The 26,389-nt window shown below is 42.2% G+C and overlaps 1 protein-coding gene across 4 annotated transcripts; it reads left to right on the forward strand.

Moving 5' to 3' along the window:
- Positions 1-393: 393 nt before the first annotated feature.
- On the forward strand, positions 394-25,919 carry LOC139381346 (adenylosuccinate synthetase isozyme 2-like). 4 transcript variants are annotated; one of them, XM_071124801.1, is made up of 13 exons: positions 394-624; positions 11,373-11,475; positions 13,298-13,366; positions 13,475-13,525; positions 16,054-16,120; positions 17,395-17,502; positions 17,614-17,695; positions 17,806-17,932; positions 20,106-20,260; positions 20,667-20,791; positions 20,960-21,057; positions 22,237-22,386; positions 22,516-25,919. In XM_071124801.1, the coding sequence occupies exons 1-13, from the start codon at positions 433-435 to the stop codon at positions 22,566-22,568; spliced, it is 1,380 nt and encodes a 459-aa protein (XP_070980902.1). In that variant the 5' UTR covers positions 394-432; the 3' UTR covers positions 22,569-25,919. The 4 variants fall into 4 exon arrangements, 3 of the variants coding, with proteins under 3 accessions (XP_070980902.1, XP_070980903.1, XP_070980904.1); XR_011628545.1 differs by having other exon boundaries at positions 406-624; positions 20,965-21,057; positions 22,516-22,585; XM_071124802.1 differs by lacking the exon at positions 13,475-13,525 and having other exon boundaries at positions 406-624.
- Positions 25,920-26,389: the final 470 nt, after the last annotated feature.

The following is a 26,389-nucleotide window of genomic DNA, read 5'->3' on the forward strand; positions in this document are numbered from 1 at the left end:
GTTAGAAATCATTCTGTATTGGTACAGATCTGAGACTAATCACTTTGTATATGTCAAATACAAATAATATAGTGATGGGCATTCAGTTTTTTGTGGAGCCTGATATGTTTTTCTCTGTTCGCCTAAAATATACGTTAATTTGGCTCCCAAACATTATGGCCCCCACATATCCCATACGAGAAATCAAATGCTGTTGTCCGGTGTTATGGTGTTTGTACGCTTGTGGCTAGATGGAATACACTTCCATCTCGATGTGTCGGGGACAACGCAGGGCCGGAGCATTAATCCAATCCCCTCACATCCTGGCTGTTGTTGTCGATTAATGGAGCTAGGGGCGTGTCTGTTTAAAATAAACTGTATTTCAGACCGCGCGCAGGGCTGGGTTGTAACCACTACTACCAAAGCAAGACTGCAGCGAAGAACGAGACGGACATGTCGGATAGCCGGAGAAAAGATGCTGAGCAAAACGGTGCAGCCCATAGCACTAGTATAGAGCCACACGTGGCCAGACCAAATGTTGGCAACAGGGTGACTGTAGTGCTAGGGGCTCAATGGGGCGACGAGGGCAAAGGGAAAGTTGTGGACCTGCTCGCTCAGGACGCCGATATTGTTTGCAGATGCCAGGTAAATTACAGAGCCACTTTACCGTCTGAATGGGCTAAACGTATGCTAGCTAATACGCTTGCCGAAGGACATGTAATTGTAAATAATGTAGCTAACATTATCTAGCTAGTTATATAACTAAGTTAACAAGTTAGCGAGCCAAGGTTGTGACAGTCAGTGTGTTGCAAAAAAAAAACTAACCTCAAAGGCTTAATTGTTGTGCCAGAGATTCTTATCCCTCTCCGGTGTTGTGTTTTAATTAACGTTAGCTAAATCTGTATTTGTTGTAATTCCAAAACGTATTAACTAGCAAACACTAGCTCGTGAATTTGTGTTTGTGCAACTTGCTTTGCTAGTTAGCCGCCTAAGCTAGTGTTGGCTGGTTAGTTAGCTAAGTCTGTTTTTGTAATTGGGTGATTCTCACGAAACCTTGGTTTCAAAGATTTCAAATAAGAAATCTTTAAAAATACTTGCATCAACAAATTTCCCTTTTATGCATTAATAACAAGGTCTGAAGTGTTTGAGCATTAATTTTTACAACATTTACTGAAAATGTAACACATTTTTGAACATATTTTCCAAAACAAGTCCTTAAAAATCTACCGCAATGGTCTGAACGTCAAGACCAATAGGAAAGCTAATCCATTAATTGTATTTTATTTTATTAACAGTCATGCACAGTTACTTGAAACTCTGAAATAATATATATTTTTAAATATTTTTTGTTGTTTTTGACTGATCTCATTACTACAACACCTTCCGCAATCTACAACCTAATTACCCGTTGTGGTAATTTTACATACTTTTTTGAAATTATGTTGATTTCGGTAATGAGAATAAGTATTTACGACTGAGGTATGGTTAAAAACATAACATTTAATGTAGGAAATAAATGAGATAATATTGGCACCATCATGAATTCAAGTTCAATCAATTTAATTTTGCAGTGCTTCAAAAGTACATAGGCTAAAAACAAAGAACCTATACAAAAACATTAACAGCACATGTCATTGTCACTACACACACAGGCCTGTACAGTGTCCCTTGGGGATGATGTTTCTATGACCCCAAGTGGGTGCAGCTTCTTTAAAGTAAAGCCAAACTTTTCATGCGTTTGCAAGCACATGTTTCTGTCTGACTCTTCGCTGGCCAATCCAAAATGGCTTAAGTTTAAAGAATTGAGCCTTGGAAAGGTTGTTCCTTTGGATTCTCAGACACACATCTTCTGAATATTTGCCATAGTGTCTCTTAGGGCTCTCTTATGGAATATCTGGCCCTTTTTCTGACTATCTCTGGATTTCCCATTTATTACAGTGGAGACTTCATCTTGATGAAGGAAGTGGCTAACAAGTTTGTGCATTAGTCTTCTCTGGTTGTTATTGGGTCATTTTCACTGACTTTGTAGTTTTCTTCTGGACCTCTGCCTTCCATGTTGACAATTACCTGCTTCCTCTTGGCCATCATCTCAAGTCTTTTCAGTCTTTAGGTTGAACATCTCTTTGGTCCTCTCCAGCAGATTCTCTTCTGTGTAGTGCAACTGACCTCAATTTTGATAATTTTCTTTCTTCTGTTCCTCTTTTTGGGTGATTCATTTGGGGTAGATGTCTTCATTGGTCCTGGTATCTGTAGAGATGTCTCTTATTTTAGGAGTTGATGGCAGGGCCATTCACCTGCTGAGGTGAGAATGGCTGTTCTCTTGGAGGCTGTGTCTTCTTGACGATTTTGAACAACTTCTTAATTTTGCTTCTTGAACATGTTGAAGTCTATCAACTTCCTCACTTGATGGTGTTATGGCCAAAACAGCTTTTAGCTGTTTCTTTCTTCTGTAATACCTTTGAATTTCCCGCCACTGTTTTTTCTTTTCATGTTGCTTTGTCAGATCTTGAGTTTACAATGTTGCTTTCGTTTTTGATATCTGAAATGGAAAGGAAGCATGACATGAAAGGAGCATGTATCAAAACATGGGGAAAATCTTACTGTTAAGGAAATGTCATCCTATACTAGACTGAATGGCTTACTGTGTGTCTGTCTGTGTACACATCCTATAGTAGGGACTGAATGATTTACAGACTGTGGACATCCTATAGTATAAACTAAATGGCTTACTGATTGTGTGGTGGATGTGTGCACGCATGTGTAGACTTTCTAACACTGTAGGGTATTGACTCCCTATAGACACTGAGGGCATAGGCTTCCTATAGACTATATATGCTAATTATGCTTGCTATAACCTCTCCAACCCCTAACCTCTATCTCCTTCCTTCTGTACTCTTCCAGCAGTTCTGGGTTGGTGTAAACTATTTATCTAAATTGTCAGCCTAGTCTTCTGTAAAGCTTCTTTTTTTTTTTGTCACTTGCTGACTGTCAGCAATTAAACAGGACATAAAGCAAAATATCAACAGTAAATATTTAAATTAATAGTAATTTATATTTTAAAAGTCTGATTACATTTTCATTACCGAAACAGAAGTTTTCTCTACCGCAACTGGCCTTAAATTGCAGCGGTAAGTGAGAATGGCGCCGGTGGAGATGGCCGGCGTTTTACAGTCTCCTAACCAATTGTGCTATGTGTTTTTTTGGGGGGGGTGATATTTTTAAGTTATTTTGTACATAATGTTTCTGCAACCGTATTTTACGGAAGAAAATAGCTTCTGGATATCAGGACAGCGATCACTCACCTCGGATTAGACAAAGATAGCTTCTTCAACAACAACAACAAGCAGGACTCAAACAATATTCTCCAAACACCCCACAGGGCAGACATCCCAATTATGTGCAAAAGGAAGCGACGCAGAGGACGAAGAGCCGGATGCCTCGTCCGGACCCGCAGAAGGCAACTAGGAATGCTGCCGTTACCGTCAATATTACTCGCCAACGTGCAATCATTGGACAATAAACTAGACGAGGTAAGATCACGAATATCCTACCAACGGGACATCAAAAACTGTAATATCCTATGCTTTACAGATTCGTGGCTGAATGACGACATGGATATTCAGCTAGCGGGAGACATGCTGCACCTGCAGGATAGAACAGCACACTCCGGTAAGACGAGGGGGTTCGGTCTGTGCATATTTGTAAACAACAGCTGGTGCACGAAATCTGAGAATCTCTAGATTTTGCTTGCCTGAAGTAGAGTATATTGTGATAACTTGCAGGCCACACTGCTTGCCTAGAGTTCTCTGCAATACTGGCGGTTTATTTACCACCACAGACGGATGCTGGTATAAAGACCGCACTCAGTCAGGTATGAGGAAATAAGCAAACAGGAAACCACTCACCCAGAGGTGGCGCTCCTAGTGGCCAGAGACTTTAATGCAGGTAAACTTAAATCAGTTCTACCAAATCTCTATCAACATGTTAAATGTGCAACCAGAGGGAAAAAATCTAGATCACCTCTACTCCACACAGAGACGTGTACAAAGCTCTCCCTCGCCCTCCATTTGGTAAATCCGACCACAACTATATCCTCCTGATTCCTGCTTACAAGCAAAAATTAAAGCAGGAAGCACCAGTGACTCAGGCTATGAAAAAAGGTCAGATGCTAAACTACAGGACTGCTTTGCTATCACAGACTGGGATATGTTCTGGGATTCTACTGATGACATTGAGGAATACACCACCAGTCACTGGCTTTTTCAATAAGTACATTGAGGACGTCATCCCCACAATGACTGTACGTACATACCCCAACCAGAAGCCATGGATTACAGGCAACATTTGCACTGAGCTAAAGTGTAGAGTTGCCTCTTTCAAGGTGCGGGACTATAACCCGGAAGCTTACAAGAAATCCCGCCCAAACAGATCCACAGATGATGCAATCTTTATTGTACTCCACACTGCCCTTTCCCACCTGGACAACAGGAACACCTACATGAGAATGCTATTCACTGACGACAGCTTAGCATTCAACACCATAGTACCGTCAAAGCTCATCACTAAGCTAAGGATCCTGGGACTAAACACCACCCTCTGCAACTGGATCCTGGACTTCCTGACAGGCCGCCCCCAGGTGGTGAGGTTAGGTAACAACACATGCCAGGCTGATGCTCAATATTGGAGCTCCCCAGGGGTTCATGCTCATTCCCCTCCTGTACTCCCTGTTCACCCACGACTGCATGGCCAGGCATGGCTCCAACACCATCATTAAGTTTTCAGATGACACAACAGTGGTAGGCCTGATCACCGACAACGACGAGACAGCCTATAGGGAGGAGGTCAGATTCCTGGCCGGGTGGTGCCAGAATAACAACCTATCCCTCAACGTAACCGACTAAGGAGATTGTGGACTACAGGAAAAGGAGCACCGAGCACGTCCCCATTCTCATCGACGGGGCTGTAGTTGAGCAGGTTGAGGGCTTCAAATTCCTTGGTGTCCACAACAACAACACTAGATTGGTCCAAACAAACCAAGACAGTCGTGAAGAGGGCACGACAAAGCCTATTCCTCCTCAGGAAACTAAAAAGATTTTGCATGGGTCCTGAGATCCTCAAAAGGTTCTACAGCTGCAACATCGAGAGCATCCTGACCAGTTGCATCACTGCCTGGTACGACAATTGCTTGGCCTCCGACCGCAAGGCACTTCAGATGGTAGTACGTACGGCCCAGTACATCACTGGGGCAAAGCTGCCTGCCATCCAGGACCTCTACACCAGGTGACGTCAGAGGAAGGCCCTAAAAATTGTCAAAGACCCCAGCCACTCCAGTCATAGACTGTTCTCTCTACTTCCGCATGGCAAGCGGTACCGGAGTGCCAAGTCTAGGACAAAAAGGCTTCTCAACAGTTTTTACCCCCAAGCCATAAGACTCCTGAACAGGTAACCAAATGGTTACCCGGACTATTTTACCCCAACTCTTTTACGCTGCTGCTACTCTCTTTATCTTTTATGCATAGTCACTTTAACTATACAATCATGTACATACTTCCTAAATTGGCCCGACCAACCAGTGCTCCCGCACTTTGGCTAACCGGGCTATCTGCATTGTGTCCCACCACCCACCAAACCCCTCTTTTTACGCTTCTGCTACTCTCTGTTCATCATACACAGTGGGGCAAAAAAGTATTTAGTCAGCCAACAATTGTGCAAGTTCTCCCACTTAAAAAGATGAGAGGCCTGTAATTTTCATCATAGGTACACTTCAACTATGACAGACAAAATGAGAAAAAAAAATCCAGACAATCACATTGTAGGATTTTTAATGATTTTTTTTTTGCAAATTATGGTGGAAAACTTGTCATTAACCAAATACTTATTTATCTCAATACTTTGTCATTGCCAACAAAGGGTATATAACAGAGGTCAAACGTTTTCTGTAAGTCTTCACAAGGTTTTCACACACTGTTGCTGGTATTTTGGCCCATTCCTCCATGCAGATCTCCTCTAGAGCAGTGATGTTTTGGGGCTGTTGCTGGGCAACACGGACTTTCAACTCCCTCCAAAGATTTTCTATGGGGTTGAGATCTGGAGACTGGCTAGGCCACTCCAGGACCTTGAAATGCTTCTTACGAAGCCACTCCTTCGTTGCCCGGGCGGTGTGTTTGGGATCATTGTCATGCTGAAAGACCCAGCCATGTTTCATCTTCAATGCCCTTGCTGATGGAAGGAGGTTTTCACTCTATCTCACGATACATGGCCCCATTCATTCTTTCCTTTACACGGATCAGTCGTCCTGGTCCCTTTGCAGAAAAACAGCCCCAAAGCATGATGTTGCCACCCCCATGCTTCACAGTACACCATACCGTGTTCTTTGGATGCAACTCAGCATTCTTTGTCCTCAACACGACGAGTTGCGTTTTTACCAAAAAGTTATATTTTGGTTTTATCTGACCATATGACATTCTCCCAATCTTCTGGATCATCCAAATGCTCTCTAGCAAACTTCAGACGGGCCTGGACATGTACTGGCTTAAGCAGGGGGACACGTCTGGCACTGCAGGATTTGAGTCCCTGGCGGCGTAGTGTGTTACTGATGGTGGGCTTTGTTACTTTGTTCCCAGCTCTCTGCAGGTCATTCACTAGGTCCCCCCGTGTGGTTCTGGGATTTTTGCTCACCGTTCTTGTGGTCATTTTGACCCCACGGGGTGAGATCTTGCGTGGCGCCCCAGATCGAAGGAGATTATCAGTGGTCTTGTATGTCTTCCATTTCCTAATAATTGCTCCCACAGTTGATTTCTTCAAACCAAGCTGCTTACCTATTGCAGATTCAGTCTTCCCAGCCTGGTGCAGGTCTACAATTTTGTTTCTGGTGTCCTTTGACAGCTCTTTGGTCTTGGCCATAGTGGAGTTTGGAGTGTGACTGTTTGAGGTTGTGGAAAGGTGTCTTTTATACTGATAACAAGTTCAAACGGGTGCCATTAATACAGGTAACGAGTGGAGGACAGAGGAGCCTCTTAAAGAAAAAGTTACAGGTCCGTGAGAGCCAGAAATCTTGCTTGTTTGTAGGTGACCAAATACTTATTTTGCAAATAAATTCATAAAAAATCCTACAGTGGGATTTTCTGGATTTTTTTTCTCATTTTGTCTGTCATAGTTGAAGTGTACCTATGATGAAAATTACAGGCCTCTCTCATCTTTAAGTGGGAGAACTTGCACAATTGGTGGCTGACTAAATACTTTTTTGCCCCACTGTATGCATAGTCACTTTAACAATATCTACATGTACATACTACCTCAATAAGCCTGTCTAACAGGTGTCTGTATATAGCCTTGCTACTATTTTTTTCAAATGTCTTTTTACTGTTTTATTTCTTTACTTACCTACACACACACACACCTTTTTTTTCGCACCATTGGTTAGATCCTGTAAGTAAGCATTTCGCTGTGGTACCTGTGGTATTTGGCGCACGTGACAAACTTTGATTTGATTTGAATGGTGTTGCGAAGGTTGAGGAACGAAGGTTGAGGAACCCGTACTCAATTAAAGCTACACTCTTTGTGAATCCAGCCAACATGTCAGATTTTAAAATGCTTTTTGGCGAAAGCATTAAGAAGCTATTATCTGATGATGGCACAATGTCAATAAAGAGGGTAGCATATTTCAAACCTGCAGGCGCTACACAAAACGCTGAAATAAAATATAAAACATGCATTACCTTTGACGAGCTTCTTTTGTTGGCACTCCAATATGTCCCATAAACATCACAATTGGTCCGTTTTTTCCGATTAATTCCGTCCATATATACCCAAAATGTCCATTTATAAAGCGTGTTTGATCCAGAAAAAAAACAGCTTACAAAAACGTCACTACAAAACATTTCAAAAGTTGCCTATAAACTTTGCCAAAATATTTAAACTACTTTTGTAATACAACTTTAGGTATTTTTAAACGTTAATAATCGATCAAATTGTAGACGTGGCAATCTGTATTCAATACAGCAAGTAAACAAACCATGCTCCTTTTTTACGTCTTGCGCAACTCTCAATAGTGTAACGTTGTTCCAGGATGTGCTGCTTCTTTGTTGCACAAATGAATAACCTCAACCAAATTCCAACGACTGACATCCAGTGGAAGTGGTAGGAACTGAAAAATGGTTCCTATCAAATATCCCTTGGCAAAGACAACTGAGGGAGCAGTCAGAGGCAAAAAAAAATTAAACAAATCAGAACAGTTAGTCCTCGGTTTTGCCTGCTACATAAGTTCTGTTATACTCACAGACATGATTCAAACAGTTTTAGAAACTTCAGAGTGTTTTCTATCCAAATCTATGAATAATAATAATAATAATAATAATAATAGATGCATATCTTATATTCCTGGCATGAGTAGCAGGAAGTTGAAATTGGGCACGCTATTTATCCAAAAGTGAAAATGCTGCCCCCTATACCTTAAAAGGTTTTAACTGGAGAAATATAGAGATCTGCTTACCTGGTAGCCATCTTGAAGGTACTGGCAGTTGTGTTGCTTCATTCAAAATCAAACTTTATTTAAAATTATCGGTGTGTAAAGTCCTTCAAATGTTCAGACACTTAATTTTTCCAATATTTGTTTTCATTATTATACATGAATATTCAGTTAATTTGTTTTCAAATTACATCTAGTAGAACATCCATTTATTTTTACCAAAAATTATAAATTCCTATGTTGAAATTTCTCTTTGTGCAAGGTAGAGAACACTTGTCTTTATTATATTTTGTTATAGTTCTAAATGACATGTTTTAGTTTTAAAATCATTACTGCCATGGTATTTTAATGGTTTCATGAATGGCCCAATTGGTAAACTAACGTTAGTTAAATTGGTGTGGTTAGCTACTCGAGCAACCCAATAGACATTCAGCAGACAATTTAACTCTGCACTGTATTGCTAATGTCACATTGAATTCTAAAGCATCATAGCGCTGGGAAGAGACAAGTGTTGACACAAACTGGTGCGCCTGGCACCTACTACCGTACCCCTTTCAAAGGCACTTAAATGTGTTCTCTTGCCCATTCACCCTCTGAATTGCACATATACACAATCCATGTCTCAAAGGTTAATGAAAGATTTTTAATCCGTCTCCTGTGCTTCATCTACAAGTGATATCAATAGGGGATCATAGACTTACCAGGTGAAAGCTGTCATTGAAAGAGCATGTTTTATGCACGGTGCATGCAGGGAGTACCAGATCAATGTGCAGGGTTGAGGTATTTAAGGTAGATATGCACATGAAGGCATGGTAAAGTGACTAGGCATCAGGATCGATCATAAGGTATTTGAGGTAGATGCAGTGCATTCAGAAAGTATTCAGACCTGTTGCCGTTTTCCACATTTTGTTAGGTTACTGCCATTTCTAAGATTGATTAGAGGAAAACAACTTAATCTACACACAATACCCTATAATGACAAAGCAAAAACAGGTTTTTAGACATTTTTGCACATTTACATGACATAATTCAGGCTCTTTACTCAGTACTTTGCTGAAGTGCCTTTTGTAGCAATTACATACTCGAGTCTTCTTGGGTATGATGCTTCAAGCTTGGCACACCTGTATTTGGGAGTTTCTCCCATACTTCTCTGCAGGTCCTCTCAAGCTCTGTCAGGTTGGATGGGGACAGCTATTTTCAGGTCTCGCCAGAGATGTTCAAGTCCGGTCTAGCTGGGCCACTCAAGGATAGTCAGACTTGTCCCGAACCCACTCCTGCATTGTCTTGGCTGTGTGCTTCAGGTCATTGTCCTGTTAGACTGGGGTGGAGGTTCACCTTCTGAGGTCCAGAGTGCTCTGGAGCAGGTTTTCATCAAGGACCTCTCAGTACTTTGCTCTGTTCATCTTTGCCTTGATCCTGACTAGTCTCCCAGTCCCGCTGCTGAAAAACAGCCCCACTGCATGATTCTGCCACCACCATGCTTCACTGTAGGGATGGTGCCAGGTTTACTCCAGATGTGACACTTGGCATTCAGGCCAAAGAGTTCAATCTTGGTTTCATCAGACCAGATAATCTTCTTTCTCAATGTCAGTCTTTAGGTGCCTTTTTGGCAAACTCCCGAGCGTGATGCCATGTGCCTTTTTACTGAGGAGTAGCTTCCGTCTGGCCACTCTACCATAAAGGCCTGATGGGTGGTCCTGCAGCGCCGGTGTCCTTTTGGAAGATTCTCCCATCTCCACAGAGGAGCTCTGTCAGATTGACCATCTCGTTCTTGGTCACCTTCCTGACCAAGGCCCTTCTCCCCCGATTGCCCTGCCCAGTTTGACTGGGCGTCCAGCTCTAGGAAGAGTCTTGGTGGTTTCAAACTTCTTCCATTTTAAGAATGATGGATGCCACTGTTCTTCAGGACCTTCAATGCTGCAGAAATGTTTTGGTACTCTTCCCCAATCAGTTTAATTTACCACAGGGGTACTTCAAGTTGTAGAAGCATCTCAAGGATTAATGGAAACAGGAAGTGCCTGAGCTCAATTTGGAGTCTCATAAATCTACTCAAAAATCTACACCCGTTTTTCGCTTGAACTTTTTTATTTTTTACTTTACTTTTCCTCGATCTTATCGCTGCAACTTTCCAGCGGGCTCGAGAGGCAAGTCATGCTTCCTCAAACATGACCCACCAAACCTTGCTTCTCCCCCCGTATGCCAATGAAACCCTCCCCAACCCGGACGATGCTGGTCCAATTGTGCACCGCCCAATGGGAGTCACGGACTGTTGTGACACATCCTGGAATTGAACCCGGGTCTCTAGTGACGCCTTAAGCAATGCAGTGCCTTAGACAGCTGCGCAAATTGGGAGGTCCGATTTAATCCATTTTAGGGTAAGGTTGTAATGTAACGGAAATTTTAAAGGGGTCGGAATACGTTCCGAATGCACTATGTTCTTTTTAGAGGCCAATTGGCTCTAGAATCAATGTAACATGGAAATATGGCTGTGTGGGAACCCTATAAAGGTGTGTAATAATTTAACCATTTTTTGTTTTTGACAATTCATTCTCGCCGATATGAGATACTTTTCTTATGTTTCTGAAACCCTACCGTAAGCGATGCATGTCAACGTTTAGAGCATCTTCTGGCCAGGGGAGTTTTATTATCGTCAATAGGCGCTAGGTTGTCAGTGTCTGAATGGGCTCTTCTGATATCTGTGTCTGAGTTCCAGGGTCAGAGACTAGAGGCCAAACCACATTATCTGTACTATTATCAAACTGTACAAATATGGGTGAAATGTTGACGTGCTTCTGCTGTATGTCCAATATTAAGTCGTGAAAAGCAAGGCTATAGCCTTAAACATTGCTTATGGTGGTGTGGTGATTTGTTTCATAATGTTGGATGTCTTGTCTCTCTGACTCTCCCTCTGTGTCCCTCTCTGCAGGGTGGTAACAATGCAGGACACACAGTGGTGGTGGACTCTGTCGAGTATGACTTCCACCTTCTACCCAGCGGCATTATCAACCCTAAGGTTACTGCTTTCATTGGTGAGTAGAACTCCGCCTCTGCTCCCCTATTTACTGGAATGAGGACTGAACAGGAAAAATGGCTGATTTCACAAGAATTGAGCTATGAAGAAATGCTAATGGTTTACTATGGTCAGTTCTCTAGTCTTTGGTTCATACAGCTTTCTGTTTATTGAATCTCCTGTGCAGTTTGCATCCACACTTTCATATGCTAGCAGCTAAAATTAATGACTTCTCCCCTCTCCCCAATCTAGCCAATCTGTATTATATTCTAATATTTACAGTTTTGTCTGATGCCACACAATGTGATTGCCTTGACTGGGAGCCACCTCGCATTTTTCTGCAGTAACATTTCGCTAATGGGCTGACTGTCTTGTCCAATGGTCACCAACTGGTCGATCATGATCGGCTTGGCGATCAGGATAAAGCCTTGTGTTCCTTTTTATAAATAATAATAATATATAAAAATAATTATATAAAAATAATAATAATGTATAATAATAGTTATGAATAATAATATATATATATATATATATATATATATATATATATATATATATATATATATAAAAAATTAATTATATTTATTATTATTATAATATATATCCTTCCCAAAGGGTCGATACAGATGTAACACAGACATGGCTTCCCCCGTGGTGGCATTCATACCATCATTCTTGCTAAGCAGGGAACTAAGTGATATGAGCCTTCAATGGTTTCTCCCCTTCAGTACTGTCACATGCAATTGTTTCCCCTGCACTCAGCCCCTCCCAAACGTCATTAGTTACAAAGAGACATGAGGGGTGCCATAATGTTCCTATACTTTTCAGTATAACAATGTTCCAAGTTTAACCCTGAATCCAAAACTTTGTTCATGGGTGTAACAACATGAATTTGTGCATGAGGCAGAAATAATGCGGTGCGACTAGAGTTTCGCCATCAGCTAGAAGACAGTGTCCCTTTTTGGTGTCAGTGGAGGGAAGTGAGAGCGGAGGGATGTTGAGAGACGGATCCTCAGTCTGCTGCTCTCTCCCTCCTCTGAGACTGACCATCAGATGCAGGCACCATCAGCCCAGTAAAATAAAATGCCAATTATTTAAATGTATGCTCACTCAGCTGTGCCTCACAAGTAATACAACAATGGATCTATTACCAGTGTGATCATATAGGCGACCTCAAATTTTTAAATATATATTTTTTTTAATGTCCCGAACAACAATGCATTGGCAGGTAAATTCATGCAAAGCCAGTATGTGGTGATAATGTATTGGGTCTATAGCTTACTGCACAAACCTCATTACTACAGTATTGTTTTGAATTGGTTAATGATGTGTAGGCTTACATTTTTTTTAAGTCATGTTACTAAAAAATCAGAGCAGGAGGTTTCGGCATGCATATTGACTCAAAGGTTGGTGACCACTGGTCTAGTCTATTTTGGTGACACGTAACAAAGATGTCCGCTGGCTCTTAACCACGACTCGTCAGCAGTTGAACATATAGAATGTTAACTTGCACACTGTCTACTATTGCTCTCTAGTTTAACTCTACAGGCAGGCTTTCAGAGGGCAAAAAAGAATCCAGAGCAGTGTTTGCCATGAGGAAAAAGTCATCTTGAATAAGACTTTCTATGTGCAGAAAAGGATATTATGGCACGCTCCTCATTAATGTGTGGCCTTAATGATTGCTCAGTGGAAGAGCAGACCTGTTTTTCTAAGATCAACTTTTATTGACTAAGTATGTGTATTTAGCTCTTCATGGGAAAGTACTTTTGTTCACTTCCCTGTTTGGTTACTGATGCATCACTTTCTCCACATCTTCCATGTTGCCTGTGTCTGTTCCGCAGGTAATGGGGTAGTGATCCACCTGCCTGGCCTCTTTGAGGAGGCTGAGAAGAATATGCGCAAAGGCAAAAGTGAGTATGAAGGTGCTATCCTGTTTTAATATTCCCTTTTACCCTGATGCCTGGAAGATTGCCGTATTGCTTAAAGGGGCTACTGTCAGATGTCTTGTGTGTTTTCAGGTCTGGTGGGCTGGGACAAGAGGCTGATCATTTCAGACCGAGCACACATTGGTAAGCCCTGCCTCAGGCTTTTCTTCAAGGGCCTTTACATTACAACTTCAGCTGCATTATAAGCTCTATTTATTTAAAAAAATAAATGTTTTTTTTTAACTAGGCTAGTCAGTTAAGAACAAATTCTTATTTACAATGACTGCCTACCCCGGCCAAACACGGACAATGCCGGGCCAATTGTGTGCTGCCCTATGGGACTCTGCCATGATGCAGCCTGGATTCGAACCAGGTACTGCAGTGATGCCTCTTGCACTGAGATGCAGTGTCTTAGACCACTGTGCCACTCGGGAGCCCCATACTCTATACTAAAGGTGTCAAACTAATCTTGTCCCGGGGGCCGCATTCGGTCGTCAACGACGTTTGGAGGACTGGACTGAATGTGTTATTTTATTGCTGTCCATCCATTCCATGCCATCATTTTGGGAATTTTCTATGCTCCCTGACTGTCTAGCTTTCATGTCAGTGATTTATTAGCTAGATACAGTCAATAAACTGTATGAATGTGGGTCCATTTCTACACAGTTTTTATTTGGTTTTAGTCATTTTAAAGTATCTTGAGTTTGTTCCACTTGCTGGCCTGGATTGGATCCCCTCACAACGTTTGACACCCCTGCTCTCTATACTCTACTATATAGAACGTTACAGGACTACAGTTCATGGGAATAATGAGTTAGCTTTATCTCTTTTCCGTCAATGTTTTTATTTTCATCATAAATGCATTCCAATTGTCACATTTTGAAAAGCAGAGCTTATCATACTTTATCCCGTAGGGGACGGCACACAATTGGCCCAGCGCCGTCCGGGTTTGGCCGGGGTAGGCCGTCATTGTAAATAAGAATTTGTTCTTATCTGGCTTGCCTAGTTACTTTTTTTTTTTAAATCAAAAGTTGGGCTATTAGTTAGTGAATACCACTGCCAGGGTCTGTGCAAAGCTGGTGCCCAGAAGAGATCCAAAAATGCTGTGTGACTTGGAGGCTTTCATGGAGAACGTGTTTCTGTTATTTGGGGGAGGGGGGGGTGAAGGTGGCCAATTGATTAGCTTAGCTGTTTAAGGAACCTTTTGTATTTTGTACATAAAGTACATTTACATCTGAGTTATTTAGCAGATTCTTTTATCCAGAGTGACTTAGTGCATTCTTAAGATGGCTAGGTGGGACAACCACATATCAGTCATGGTAAGTTGATTTTTCCTCAAAGTAGCTATAAGGAGGGGTTGATTTGACCAAAGATGCACTCCGAAGACCTGTTTTAAATCAAATGTTCCATAAATCTTGTTCACTCTGACTTAAGCTTTTTTGTTGTTGTGAAAAGTAGAATGTCCTAGACTCTTAGACTTTTATTAGGCTACATTGTTCAGTCCCGTCCCCCCCCCCCCCCCTTAGCCCAACCTTGGTCCATTTTATTCTATGAAGAGGTGTGGAGAAATTACTGAATTGTTTGTTGCATTATCTGTCCTTTGAGCCTGTTTGGTTTACCCTTTAAGTGGTAAACTCTACTCACTAGACTTGTTGTTCAGAGAGCCTTTAGATGTTTTGTCCGTGTGCTCAGTGTCAGAAGTGCCAAACTGTCCAGTCAGAGCAGCGAGAAATTCCCCAAAAAGGACCCTACTTATAAACCGCTTTTGCTCAGTAGTGCCTTAGCTTTAGGGACTATAGGGCCCAACAAAATTCTGAAATGCATAGTGGGGAATCGACTACATTTATTGAACATGTATTAGTTTGCCCAAGTTTATCATAAGACATGAACAAAATGAATCAGTGATTTGTATTTCCTGCAACTTTCTGAAGAGACAATGAGAATTCCCTGTCTATGTGCAGTGGGCTTGTTTACCACGTTGTGTAGCCGTTGGCGACGATGTTAATAAAGTCTTCTGGTAGCTGGAAAGGCTTTCCTAAAAACCTTCTCAATTAAATATTAACTACAAAGTAGCCTATGCTTACCTGGCAGAATGATATCATTATTTTTATCCATCCAGTAAATATTTGTTTTGCAAACTACCATCACATGTGCGCTACAAAACACCCCTAAAAACAGCCTCTTGCTGGTGCACAGTGGAATTAAAGGGTAACTAAGCAAAACAAATTAAACAATTCCCTCAGACCTCAAAAGTAATCTCCTGATGTGGTTTAAGCATTGCTGTGTACTTAGAAAAAATCTATCAAAAAAGTGAGTTTTGAGGGCAAAAAAACAAACTAAATGGAGAAAATGCAGATTTTATACAATACTGTAGTCCCAAAAGCGGCCTTGATTTTATATGGCCCCTGTGAGAAAGAGGGGTCATTTCTGACTGGAAGAGAGCAACAGACACTACTGCTCACTTCCCTTCATGGATTTTAAAATGAAGGGTTGGTGTTAGAACTGTTGTGGATTCTCCAACCAATCCAATGCCTTTAAATGGGTGTCGAGTGCACAAGGGAACACTTCCGGGGAGATAATTGGGATACTACGCTAGGTTTTAGTGAGGAGCAGAGAAGCGGGGGTGAGGTGACCAGGATTGTGAGTTTGCCCTTCTCTACCTCCTCCCACAGTGTTTGATTTCCATCAAGCGGTCGACGGTGTGCAAGAGCAGCAGAGACAAGAGCAAGCGGGCAAGAAGTAAGAACCCCGCCACCTGTCATTCTCCTGGTTTATGGCTCAAGAATGGTTCAGCTTGCAGCAGTGCTGTAAAACATCATTTTGGGGGGTTGAATGTGTATTATATTAGCCCTTCCATGCGTCCAGCCTTGTAAGATGAAACAACCGTAACTGGCTCCAGCTTGAAGCAGAGCTGAAAAACAAGATTCCCTTCCTATGGCGGATACGCAGTATAAACCTTTTCAGCATAAAGTCTAGCTACCATAAGTACTGGAACAACCTCAACTGACTGAAGTCTCCAAAGATGTCAAATATGAAATATCCCAACGTTGTTCTCTGCACCGGTGTTGTGGAGCGGTTTTAACAGTTTTGCCTTGTGCATTCTGCCTGAAAGAATTGGCTGTGATTAGCCAAATTTCTCTCATACTGTAGTCTGGGGTTTATTCCATATTTAGGAACAGCAAACAAATCCTACACTAATGTAGCTATTGCAGGTTCCTGTTTGTTACCAGTTAGTCATGGAGCTATTGCAGGTTACTACTGTTACCTGTTAGTCATGTGATGGAGACACCCAATCTGGTTCTGAGAAGAGGTTAGGAAGGACAGCTTAGACACAGGACAGCACTCTGATATACAGGGCATTTTAAGCTTTTGTTCAGGATCAAAATAAGCATACTGTCCTGATTTTGAGTTCTTGTGTAAAACAGTCGGCAATGTTTGAACTTGCTCAACAGCTATGTATTGTACCAGTTTTCTCCCATGGGTAGTAAAAGGGCAACTCATTATAGGCTTATATTACCAGTTATGGTGTTGAAATTCCACAAGGCTTTACAACTTCACTCTTACCTCAGAGAACAGAAGCTTAGATTAGATCTCCTGCAGTAACAGCATGACTTGTTCCAGGAGTCTCGTGGTGGACGTGTTATTTTTGTCTTGCTGGAGGGTTTCGTACTCATGATACCCTTCAGAAGACCACTTATATCTTCACTGATAAGGTCTTTCTCACATGAGAAGTCATCCCCACATCAGACCAGGGACGTTACGTCACCAGACATCCCCTAGCAGCACCATGTGACTGTGATGATGCTCTCCAACCCTCACGGCAGCGCCATTGTTTCAGTCAGCAGCAGGCGATGTTCCAGACCCATAAACACTACTTAGAATAGTAGCTACTTCCCTACAACTCCATCACGTCTGACCTTACACAGTCACACACAAATACATGTTGAAGGACCGGTGTGTGTGGTTGATGTCGAGGCAGTGACTCCGTATTGTTCCCTGTATTCCTCACCCAGCCTCGGAACAACGAAAAAGGGGATTGGCCCAGTGTACTCAGCCAAAGCAGCCCGCAGCGGCCTCCGGATATGTGACCTCATGTCTGACTTCACGCAGTTCTCTGAAAGGTGAGGGTGTGGCCTTAGCCATTATTGGCCATATGAGGACATCTTCCTGTTAGAGTACAACTAGCTCTGGTAAGATTCAAATGGAACTGTATTGACGTCTATCCTCTGTAGATTTAAAGTCTTAGCCTCGCAGTATCAGTCTATGTACCCGACCCTGGTGATTGACATCGATGGAGAGTTGTGCAAGTTGAAGGTCAGAATCAGGTCCTCCATATCAGTTGAATAAACAGATCACTGGATACATTGTCCTTCCTACATTTCAGTGTATTTTTAGGGTTACGTGTGTGTGGTGTTCTTGTCCAGGATTACGTGGAGAAGTTAAAGCATATGGTGAAAGATGGCATCTTCTACATGTACGAGGCCCTACATGGACCTCCCAAAAAGATCCTGGTAGAAGGAGCCAATGCCGCCCTCTTAGATATTGACTTTGGTGAGTATCCCCCACTATATCATAATGTCAATTAACCCCTTTCACTGTGTCAATTAACCCCCATTGAACTGGTCAAGCTAACAAACGGATGGTCTTCAAGAAGTGGGCTGGAAATTCAAGCCATTTTTACTGGTGAGTTAACTCTACTGAAACAGTTGTATCGGAGCTGTCATAAGTATTGGAACAACCTGTTCACTGCTCCGAACACCAGAGAGCACTCTTATACCGTGCATGACTCTGAGCTATGCTGTCTAGTGTCACTTTCAGATATTTCTGTCACAAAGCATGCCGTAGTCCATAAACACAACTGCTGAAGGAGAGGGTTGCTATTTACTGACGATCACCATTTTCTTTTTCCTTGACACAATGGTAGTAGGTGAAAGGAGGTATCATATGGCTTTGCTAATGTTTTGCATAAAGGAGAATGTTTTTTGTTTTTGCACCTGTGCAGACATTTATGGGTGGGATTTCTCAACCCCTCTGATCTGAAAGGCCCATTAACCTGGACTGGAAAATCCACCTCTGTTTAAGCACATCTGACAGGGAGATTGTTTGCATGTCATGTTAAGACTGAAGCATTTAGTTTCCTTTACTTGTATTACAAGCTATAGTACCAGTCAAAAGTTTGGACACACCTACTCATTCAAGAGTTTTTATTTTTACTATTTTCTACATTGTAGAATAATAGTGAAGACATCAACTATGAAATAACACATGGAATCGTGTAGTAACCAAAAACGGTTAAACAAATCAAATATATTTGAGATTCTTCAAATAGCCCTTTGCCTTGATAGCTTTGCACACTCTTGGCATTCTCTCAACTAGCTTCATAAGGAATGCATTTCAATTAACAGGTGTACCTTGTGAATTTGCGGAATTTCTTTCCTTAATGCATTTGAGCCAATCAGTTGTTGTGACAAGGTAGGGGTGGTATACTGACGATATCCCTGTTTGGTAAAAGACCAAGTCCATATTATGGCAAGAACAGCTCAAATTAACAAAGAAATGACAGTCCATCATTCATTTAAAACATGAAGGTCAGTCAATCTGGAAAATTTCGAGCGCTATGATGAAACTGTCTCTCATGAGGACCGCCACAGGAATGGAAGACACTGTTACCTCTGCTGGAGAGGATACGTTCATTAGAGTTACCAGCCTCAGAAATTACAGCCCAAATAAATGTTTCATAGAGTTCTAGTAACAAACACATCTCAACATCAACTGTTCAGAGGAGACTGTGCTAATCAGGCCTTCATGGTTGAATTGCTGCCAAGAAACCACTACTAAAGCACATACACCAATAAGAAAAAAAGACTTGCTTGGGCCAGGAAACACGTGCAATGGACATTAGTCCGGTGGAAATCTGTCCTTTTGGTCTGATGAGTCCAAATTTCAGATTTTTGCTTCTAACCGCCGTGTCTTTGTGAGACGCGAAGTAGGTGAACGGATGATCTCTGCATGTGTGGTTCCCACCGTGAAGCTTGGAGGAGGCGGTGTGGGGGTGCTTTGCTGGTGACACTGGGATTTATTTAGAATTCAAGGGATACTTAACCAGCATGGCTACCACAGCATTCTGCAGCGATACACCTTCCCATCTGGTTTGCGCATTGTGAGGCTATCATTTGTTTTTCAACTGGACAATGACCCAACACACCTCCAGGCTGTGTAAGGGCTATTTGATCAAGAAGGAGAGTGATGGAGTGCTGCATCTGATGACCTGGCCTCCACAATCACCCGACCTCAACCCAGTTGGGATGAGTTGGACCACAGTGTGAAGGAAAAGCAGTCAACAAGTGCTCCGCATATGTGGGAACTCCTTCAAGACTGACAAAGCATTCCAGGTAAAGCTGGTTGAGCGCATGCCAAAAGTGTACAACGCTGTCAGGGCAAAAAGGGTGGCTACTTTGAAGAATCTCAAATATAAAATACATTTTTGATTTGTTTAACACTTTTGTTTTGGTTCCCACATGATTCCATCTGTGTTTCAAAGTTTTGATGTCTTCACTATTCGGCAATGTAGAAAATACTGGTACTGTATGTTAATACAGTCATTGTGCTATGATAATCATCTGCTGTAACTTGACTGCAGCACCAATGCATTGTCATGTCTTATCTGAGGAAGACAGAGAAGGAAATAAGATGGTGTTTTATCCCTTTGGCATGTTCGTTTCAGGAACGTACCCTTTCGTGACCTCGTCTAACTGCACAGTAGGCGGGGTGTGCACGGGCCTAGGCATGCCGCCTCAGAACGTGGGTGAGGTGTACGGCGTGGTCAAGGCCTACACCACCCGGGTTGGCATCGGAGCCTTTCCCTCTGAGCAGTTCAATGTAAGAATGTCAGCCTGTCTACCTTGAGGGAAGCCAGGCCTTAATGTCTTTGACCGCTGCAGGCTACAGTCATATTTGTTCACATGGCTGTGTTTCCTGCTCTCTGTATCCAGTGTGAGTAGACTGTAGTGTCAATGTGTGGCATAGTTGCTGATTGAGTCATCAGAGTTCTGAAATCCAGTGTGTATTCTGTGAACATCACAGGCAGAGGCATGCGACTGTGTGGGTGTCGAAAACAGTTTTGGGAACAATAGTTGGTTGTGAAATAATCCATAGAATAACAGAACTACCAGTTTCTTCACCTGGACAGGACAGAGAATGGCGACATTTTAAAACTTGACATGGCCATGGTTTACGTCGTCAGCGATCTTAAAGTGATTATTGAGTGCGTCTTTCCTTCTTGAAGGACGTTGGGGAGCTCCTGCAGACGAGGGGGAAAGAAGTGGGTGTGACCACGGGCCGTAAAAGGAGATGCGGTTGGCTGGACCTCGTGCTCATCAAATATGCCCACATGATTAACGGCTTCACTGCGTGAGTTCCCACTCCCTCAACTCTGTACTGTTCATCACCACACCTCCCACTTTTTACCTACGGTCTCAGTATACTTGAATAGACCTTATCAGCGTTGTACAGATCCTGCATTTGGGTGTTGGTAACATGCCTGCTAACCTCCCAATGTTCTGTTGTCCTCCTGTTCAGCTTAGCTCTCACCAAGCTAGACATTATGGATGTGCTCCCTGAGATCAAAGTTGGTGTGTCATACTCTGTGGATGGTGAAAATATACCTCATTTTCCAGGTAGGCTGGATGAAGTGAACCAGATAATGGAGCATATTAAATGCCTAATTGCATTATTCCCCCCAAAAACAATGTTTTATTGTCACATAAATGTGAAATGTGTTTTACATGGTCGGCCATAGTAGTATTTGTATTTAATAAGGATCCCCATTTAGTTCCTGCCAAATCAGCAGCTACTCTTCCTGGGGTCCAGCAACATTAAGGCAGTTAACACATTTAATACATTACATTTCACAACACATTGTGTTCTCTCAGGCCACTACTCTACTATCACATCTACAATCACTATATATGTGTGTGTGTAGATTGCGTGTCTTATCATGTGTGTCTCTTCACAGTCCACGAGGTTCCATAAGGCGTATTGTAATTTTTGTTCAATCTGCTTATGCTGCTTGCATCAGTTACCTGATGTGGAATAGAGTTCCATGTAGTCATGGCTATTTGTAGTACTGTGCACCTCCCATAGTCTGTTCTGGACTTGGGGACTGTGAAGAGACCTCAGGGGGCATGTCTTGTGGGGTATGCTGGGTGTCGGCGCTGTGTGCTAGTAGTTTAAACAGACACCTCGGTGCTTTCGACATGTCAATACCTCTGACTTCATCACTAGTTGTTTTTGTGAATCTCTCTTCCACTTTGAGCCAGGAGAGATTGACATGCATATTATTGTTAGCTCTGTGTACATCCAAGGGCCAGCCGTGCTGCCCTGTTCTGAGCCAATTGCAATTTTCCTTAGTCCCTCTTTGTGGCACCTGACCACATGACTGAAAAGTAGTCCAGGTGTGACAACTAGGGCATGTAGGGCCTGCCTTGTTGATAGTGTAAAGAAGGCAGAGCTGTGCATTTATTATGGACATGTCTCTTCCCATCTTAGCTACTTTTGTATCAATATCTTTTGACCATGACTGTTTACAATCTAGGGTTACTCCAAGCAGTTTAGTCACCTCAACTTGCTTAATATATGGTGCTCCTGGAACCAATTAGGGGTAAGTGCCTTGCTCGAGCGCACAGACTGATTTTTCACCTTGTCAGCTCGGGTATTTGAACTAGTAACCTTTCGGTCACTGGCCCAACGCTCTAACCGCTAGGCTACCTGCCAATACCCCGCTCAGCTGCCACCAAGTCTGATCTTAAGACGTTTATGGTAGCCAATGGCCTGACATTGTCCCCACCTCTCCCCAGCCAACCAGGAAGTCTTACAAAGTGTTGAGGTTCAGTATGCCACCCTGCCAGGTTGGAACAGTGACACCTCTGCCATCAGAACGTTTGATGAGCTGCCAGAGAACGCCCAGAAATATGTCCTCTACATTGAGGAGCACCTCGGTGTGCCCGGTAAGAACCCCCCCCCCCCCCCCCCCCTCCTTACCACCTTCATGTCCAGTTGTAGAGGTCATAGGTATATCTGGGGACATTTGGTGTTTTTATTGGTAAAGCTTTTCAATAACTCCTCTTCACCCGCAGTGAAATGGATTGGAGTCGGAAAATCTCGGGAGTCCATGATCCAGATCTTCTAAGAGCTTCTCCTCCAGACCACACCCTCAGTCCCCTCTCCCTACCTCCAGATGGCTGCCTGGTTCCAGGGGCCTGTGGCCTGGGAAGGTGGTCTCTGCTGCATGACCCCCCCCCCCCCCCATTGGAGACTCTCTGCCCCTCTGGTTGTTAAGATGGAAGTACACTTCAGTTGCTTGACAGCCTATACCTGTTACTCCCCATGTATGGCTTGTGAGAAAGCCCCATCCATCTTCTGGCCTTTCTGGATCTGCTCTTCTGCCACACTTGCACTACATACACACTCCTATCCATTCAATATCCCCATATTCAAGCCAATGTCAGACTGTTCAGTATGACCATGTGTACAGAGCTGCAGTGGAACTTGGTTGATTCATTAACAGATATTTTGTGGCTGTACTGTGATGAAATCACTTGTGCCCGTTTGTGTAGATGTATTCTTTATACCTAGCATGAGCCCATGGCCATGAAACAGCCCTCTAGCAACTACAGATTCCACGTGTTCTGCATAGACAATGGTTCCTGACAATACCAGTCTCTGTTTTCAAATTGCAGAAAATGTAGAATCTGTTTGTTACAAAGACCTTGTTCCCAGCAACATAGCTGGAACGAAGCCATTATGCAAGAAAATATATTTAGGTTCCATTACGATCTTAAATGGGCCTTTTGGAGGTGTCGCAATCAAACAACCTCTTCATTTCCCCAGTTGACTAGAAATGTTGTCTCATTTCAAAGCAGTAAAAAGTTGTACTACTAAACAGTGAGCAGTTTAGGTCAGTTAGCATGTTGATGGGTCATCTTGCTATCAAACTCCACATTTGAAATGATGCATGAATGCAATCCTAAATTTAAGCTCCAACGCAAACACGATGTAGATATGCTAAACTCTAGTCTCAGGACTTCTACACGATCATATCAGTATATTTTATTTCTAGGACTAGGTATGGTTGATTCTGTTCTGCTACTATTAGACGTGTGGGTGTTTCTGCAGATGTAGTGTATTAGACAGCAGATTGTCTCCTGACTCAGTGACCACTGTAACATGTGTTTCCCGTTTGTATATTAGTGATTGAACTAGAACTATCTAAATATTTAACATTTAAAGACATTAAATGATCTTGCCTGTTTTACATATGGATTGAATATATAAACCTCTGAATGGCTCAATTATGAAATAAAATAGTTACGGGGAGAGGCATGTGTTCAAGTTCAACCTTGTACATGAGGTGCCTATTCATGTAGAATGGGAAATTGCTCAACAATTAGTTTGCCTTTTATCTGCAGGTCTCTACAGAGATGGGTGTAGACTGCTGTGAAAGAAGGGCTTTCTACATTGGTGGTTGAGTGGGTTCTCTGTTTTATATATGGACGTGTCAGACCCCTTCCCCTTTTCCACAGGAATGGGGTCTTTTTGTTACAGCCTTATTCTAATAAGGATTCAATGTTTTCCTCATCAATCTACACACAATAACCCATCATGACTGCGTGAACACAGGTTATTAGAAATGTTTGCGCATTTATACAAAATAAATACCTTCTCTACATAAGTGTTCAGTCCCTTTGCTATGAGACTCCAAATTGAGCTCAGGTGCATCCTGTTTCCATTGATCACCCTTGAGATGTTTCTACAACTTGATTGGAGTCCACCTGTGGTAAATTCAATTGATTGGACAGAGCTTGAGAGGATCTGCAGGGAAGAATCTCTCCAAATAGAGGTGCCAACCTTGTAGCGTCATACCCAAGAAGACTCGAGGCTGTAATGGCTGCCAAAGGTGCTTCAACAAAGTACTTACGTAAATACTTACGTAAATGTAATATTTACAGTTCTAAACCTGTTGCTTTGTCATTATGGGGCATTGTGTAGCTTGATGAGGGGGGGGTCCTATAAATCAGTTTTTAGAATAGGGCTTTAAAGTAACAATGTTGAGGCGTCTGAATACTTTCCGAATGCACTGTAGGTACGGTGTCGGGTACATTCTTACATAACTGCTCTACTGAAAACGGTGATCTCTTAGCTTATGTTCACTGGTAAAGTCTGTTTCGTTGTTCCATGTGGATTTTATGATATCAGACTGTTATTTTAGTGGCCTTAAATGTTAACCTGGGCCTTGTATGTCAGAGGTATTCAGACAACTTTCTTTTCTACCTTGAGGCTCGTCTGGAAATGAGTGGATAGGTCAAAAGAAGGCTACACCAAAGCTTTCACCTACACTACGGTGATGTCCTCAAGGAAGGAAGGGTGTATATTATAAATAGTCAAAACAGGGTCCAGGTCTTACCCCCCCCCCCCCCGTGTAGTGTCTTGAAGGTGGCTTAGTATTGTGTTCTCTATCCCACCACATCAGCTCAACATGGCATGCTTAACATTGTTGTTTGAGTGGGATCCAAACAAATTTGTCAGTTATTTAGGCTTTGAGGAGCAATGTGTAAAATGAATTGACAACGAGCCTCCTTCAGCCAAAAACAAATGTGTGGGGTGCAAAAGGAGTTTTTGATGCTTTGAGACAAAGGGATGAAATGTAGAGTACAGTGGATCCTGATCCAGGTGAAATCCAGATTTAGTTAATCCAGATTTAGTTAATGTTTGCTGTACAGTGTGTTTTCGTCCTAGCACTACCTTCCAAAGTCACCAAACTCAGTAATAATATTAATTAGTGCCATTTTAAAAGAAACATTCATTGGCTTGATGACTAGGTTTTAATCTAACTCCACTTTTTATCCTGTTTTCATTTGAACATTGCACATGTTAACATATTTGGTCTTTTGTTTTTGAAACCATTTACCTACTTTCAGTTCTGCAATGTGTTGCTGCTTTGTTAACTCTATAAGTGTGTGTATATATGAAATCCAATCTGATCGTCATCTTATTGTAGCTGGGTGTTCAATGTTTTTTTTTCGACTGGAGTTTTATCAAGTGTCATTTGTACAGTACTGGTCTTACATTTTTTTTAAATTACAAAGTAATTTCAATATTAAACAACTTGTTAATACAACCCTAGAACAAGATTCCAACTAATAAATTAAACATGAGAAATATCAGTTTTTTTTACATTTCAAATTCATCAATGTCTGTTCTAGGGGGGTCAAATGTTTTCTGTTTCTCAACTGTCTTTGAAGAGCAGCTTAACTCTCATGGCACCCCCCCAACACCACCAGGGTCAGAATCCGCCAAGCTATCTGTCTCCCCTAGCTATCTTAACACAACTACATTAATTGTTAGAATTGCCTGTGTACTTTGTTACAGGGCCACCAGAGGGAGTTGTTTACCTTTGAATAGTCTCATTTGTACCGCTAGGAATACATGGTACTGGCTGAGAATTAAAATACTACTCTGAACAAAAAGATACATGCAACAATTTCTAAGAATTGACTCAGTTTATATAAGGAAATCAGTCAAATAAATAAATGAGATCTTTATGGATTTCACATGACTGGGAAAACAAATGATTCTGTTGATCAGACTGTTTGTGTCCTATGAATGTTGTCCCACAATGGCTGTGCGACATTGCTGGATATTGGCATAAACTGGAACACACTGCTGTACATGTTGATCCAGAGCTTCCCAAACAGGCTCAATGGGTGACATATCTGGTGAGTATGCAGACCACAGAAGAATTTGAACATTTTCAGCTTCAAGGAATTGTGTACAGATCCTTGCAACATGGAGCTGGGCATTATCATGCTGAAACATGAGGTGATGGCGGCGGATTAATGGCACAACAATGGGCCTAAGGATCAAATGGTATCTGCATTCAAAGCGTATGCCTGCCCGTACCATAGCCCCACCGCCACCATGGGGCACTCTGTTCACAACATTGACATCAGC

Source organism: Oncorhynchus clarkii, chromosome 23 (genome assembly GCF_045791955.1).
Source record: "Oncorhynchus clarkii lewisi isolate Uvic-CL-2024 chromosome 23, UVic_Ocla_1.0, whole genome shotgun sequence".
In the NCBI taxonomy this organism is placed as follows: Eukaryota; Metazoa; Chordata; class Actinopteri; order Salmoniformes; family Salmonidae; genus Oncorhynchus; species Oncorhynchus clarkii.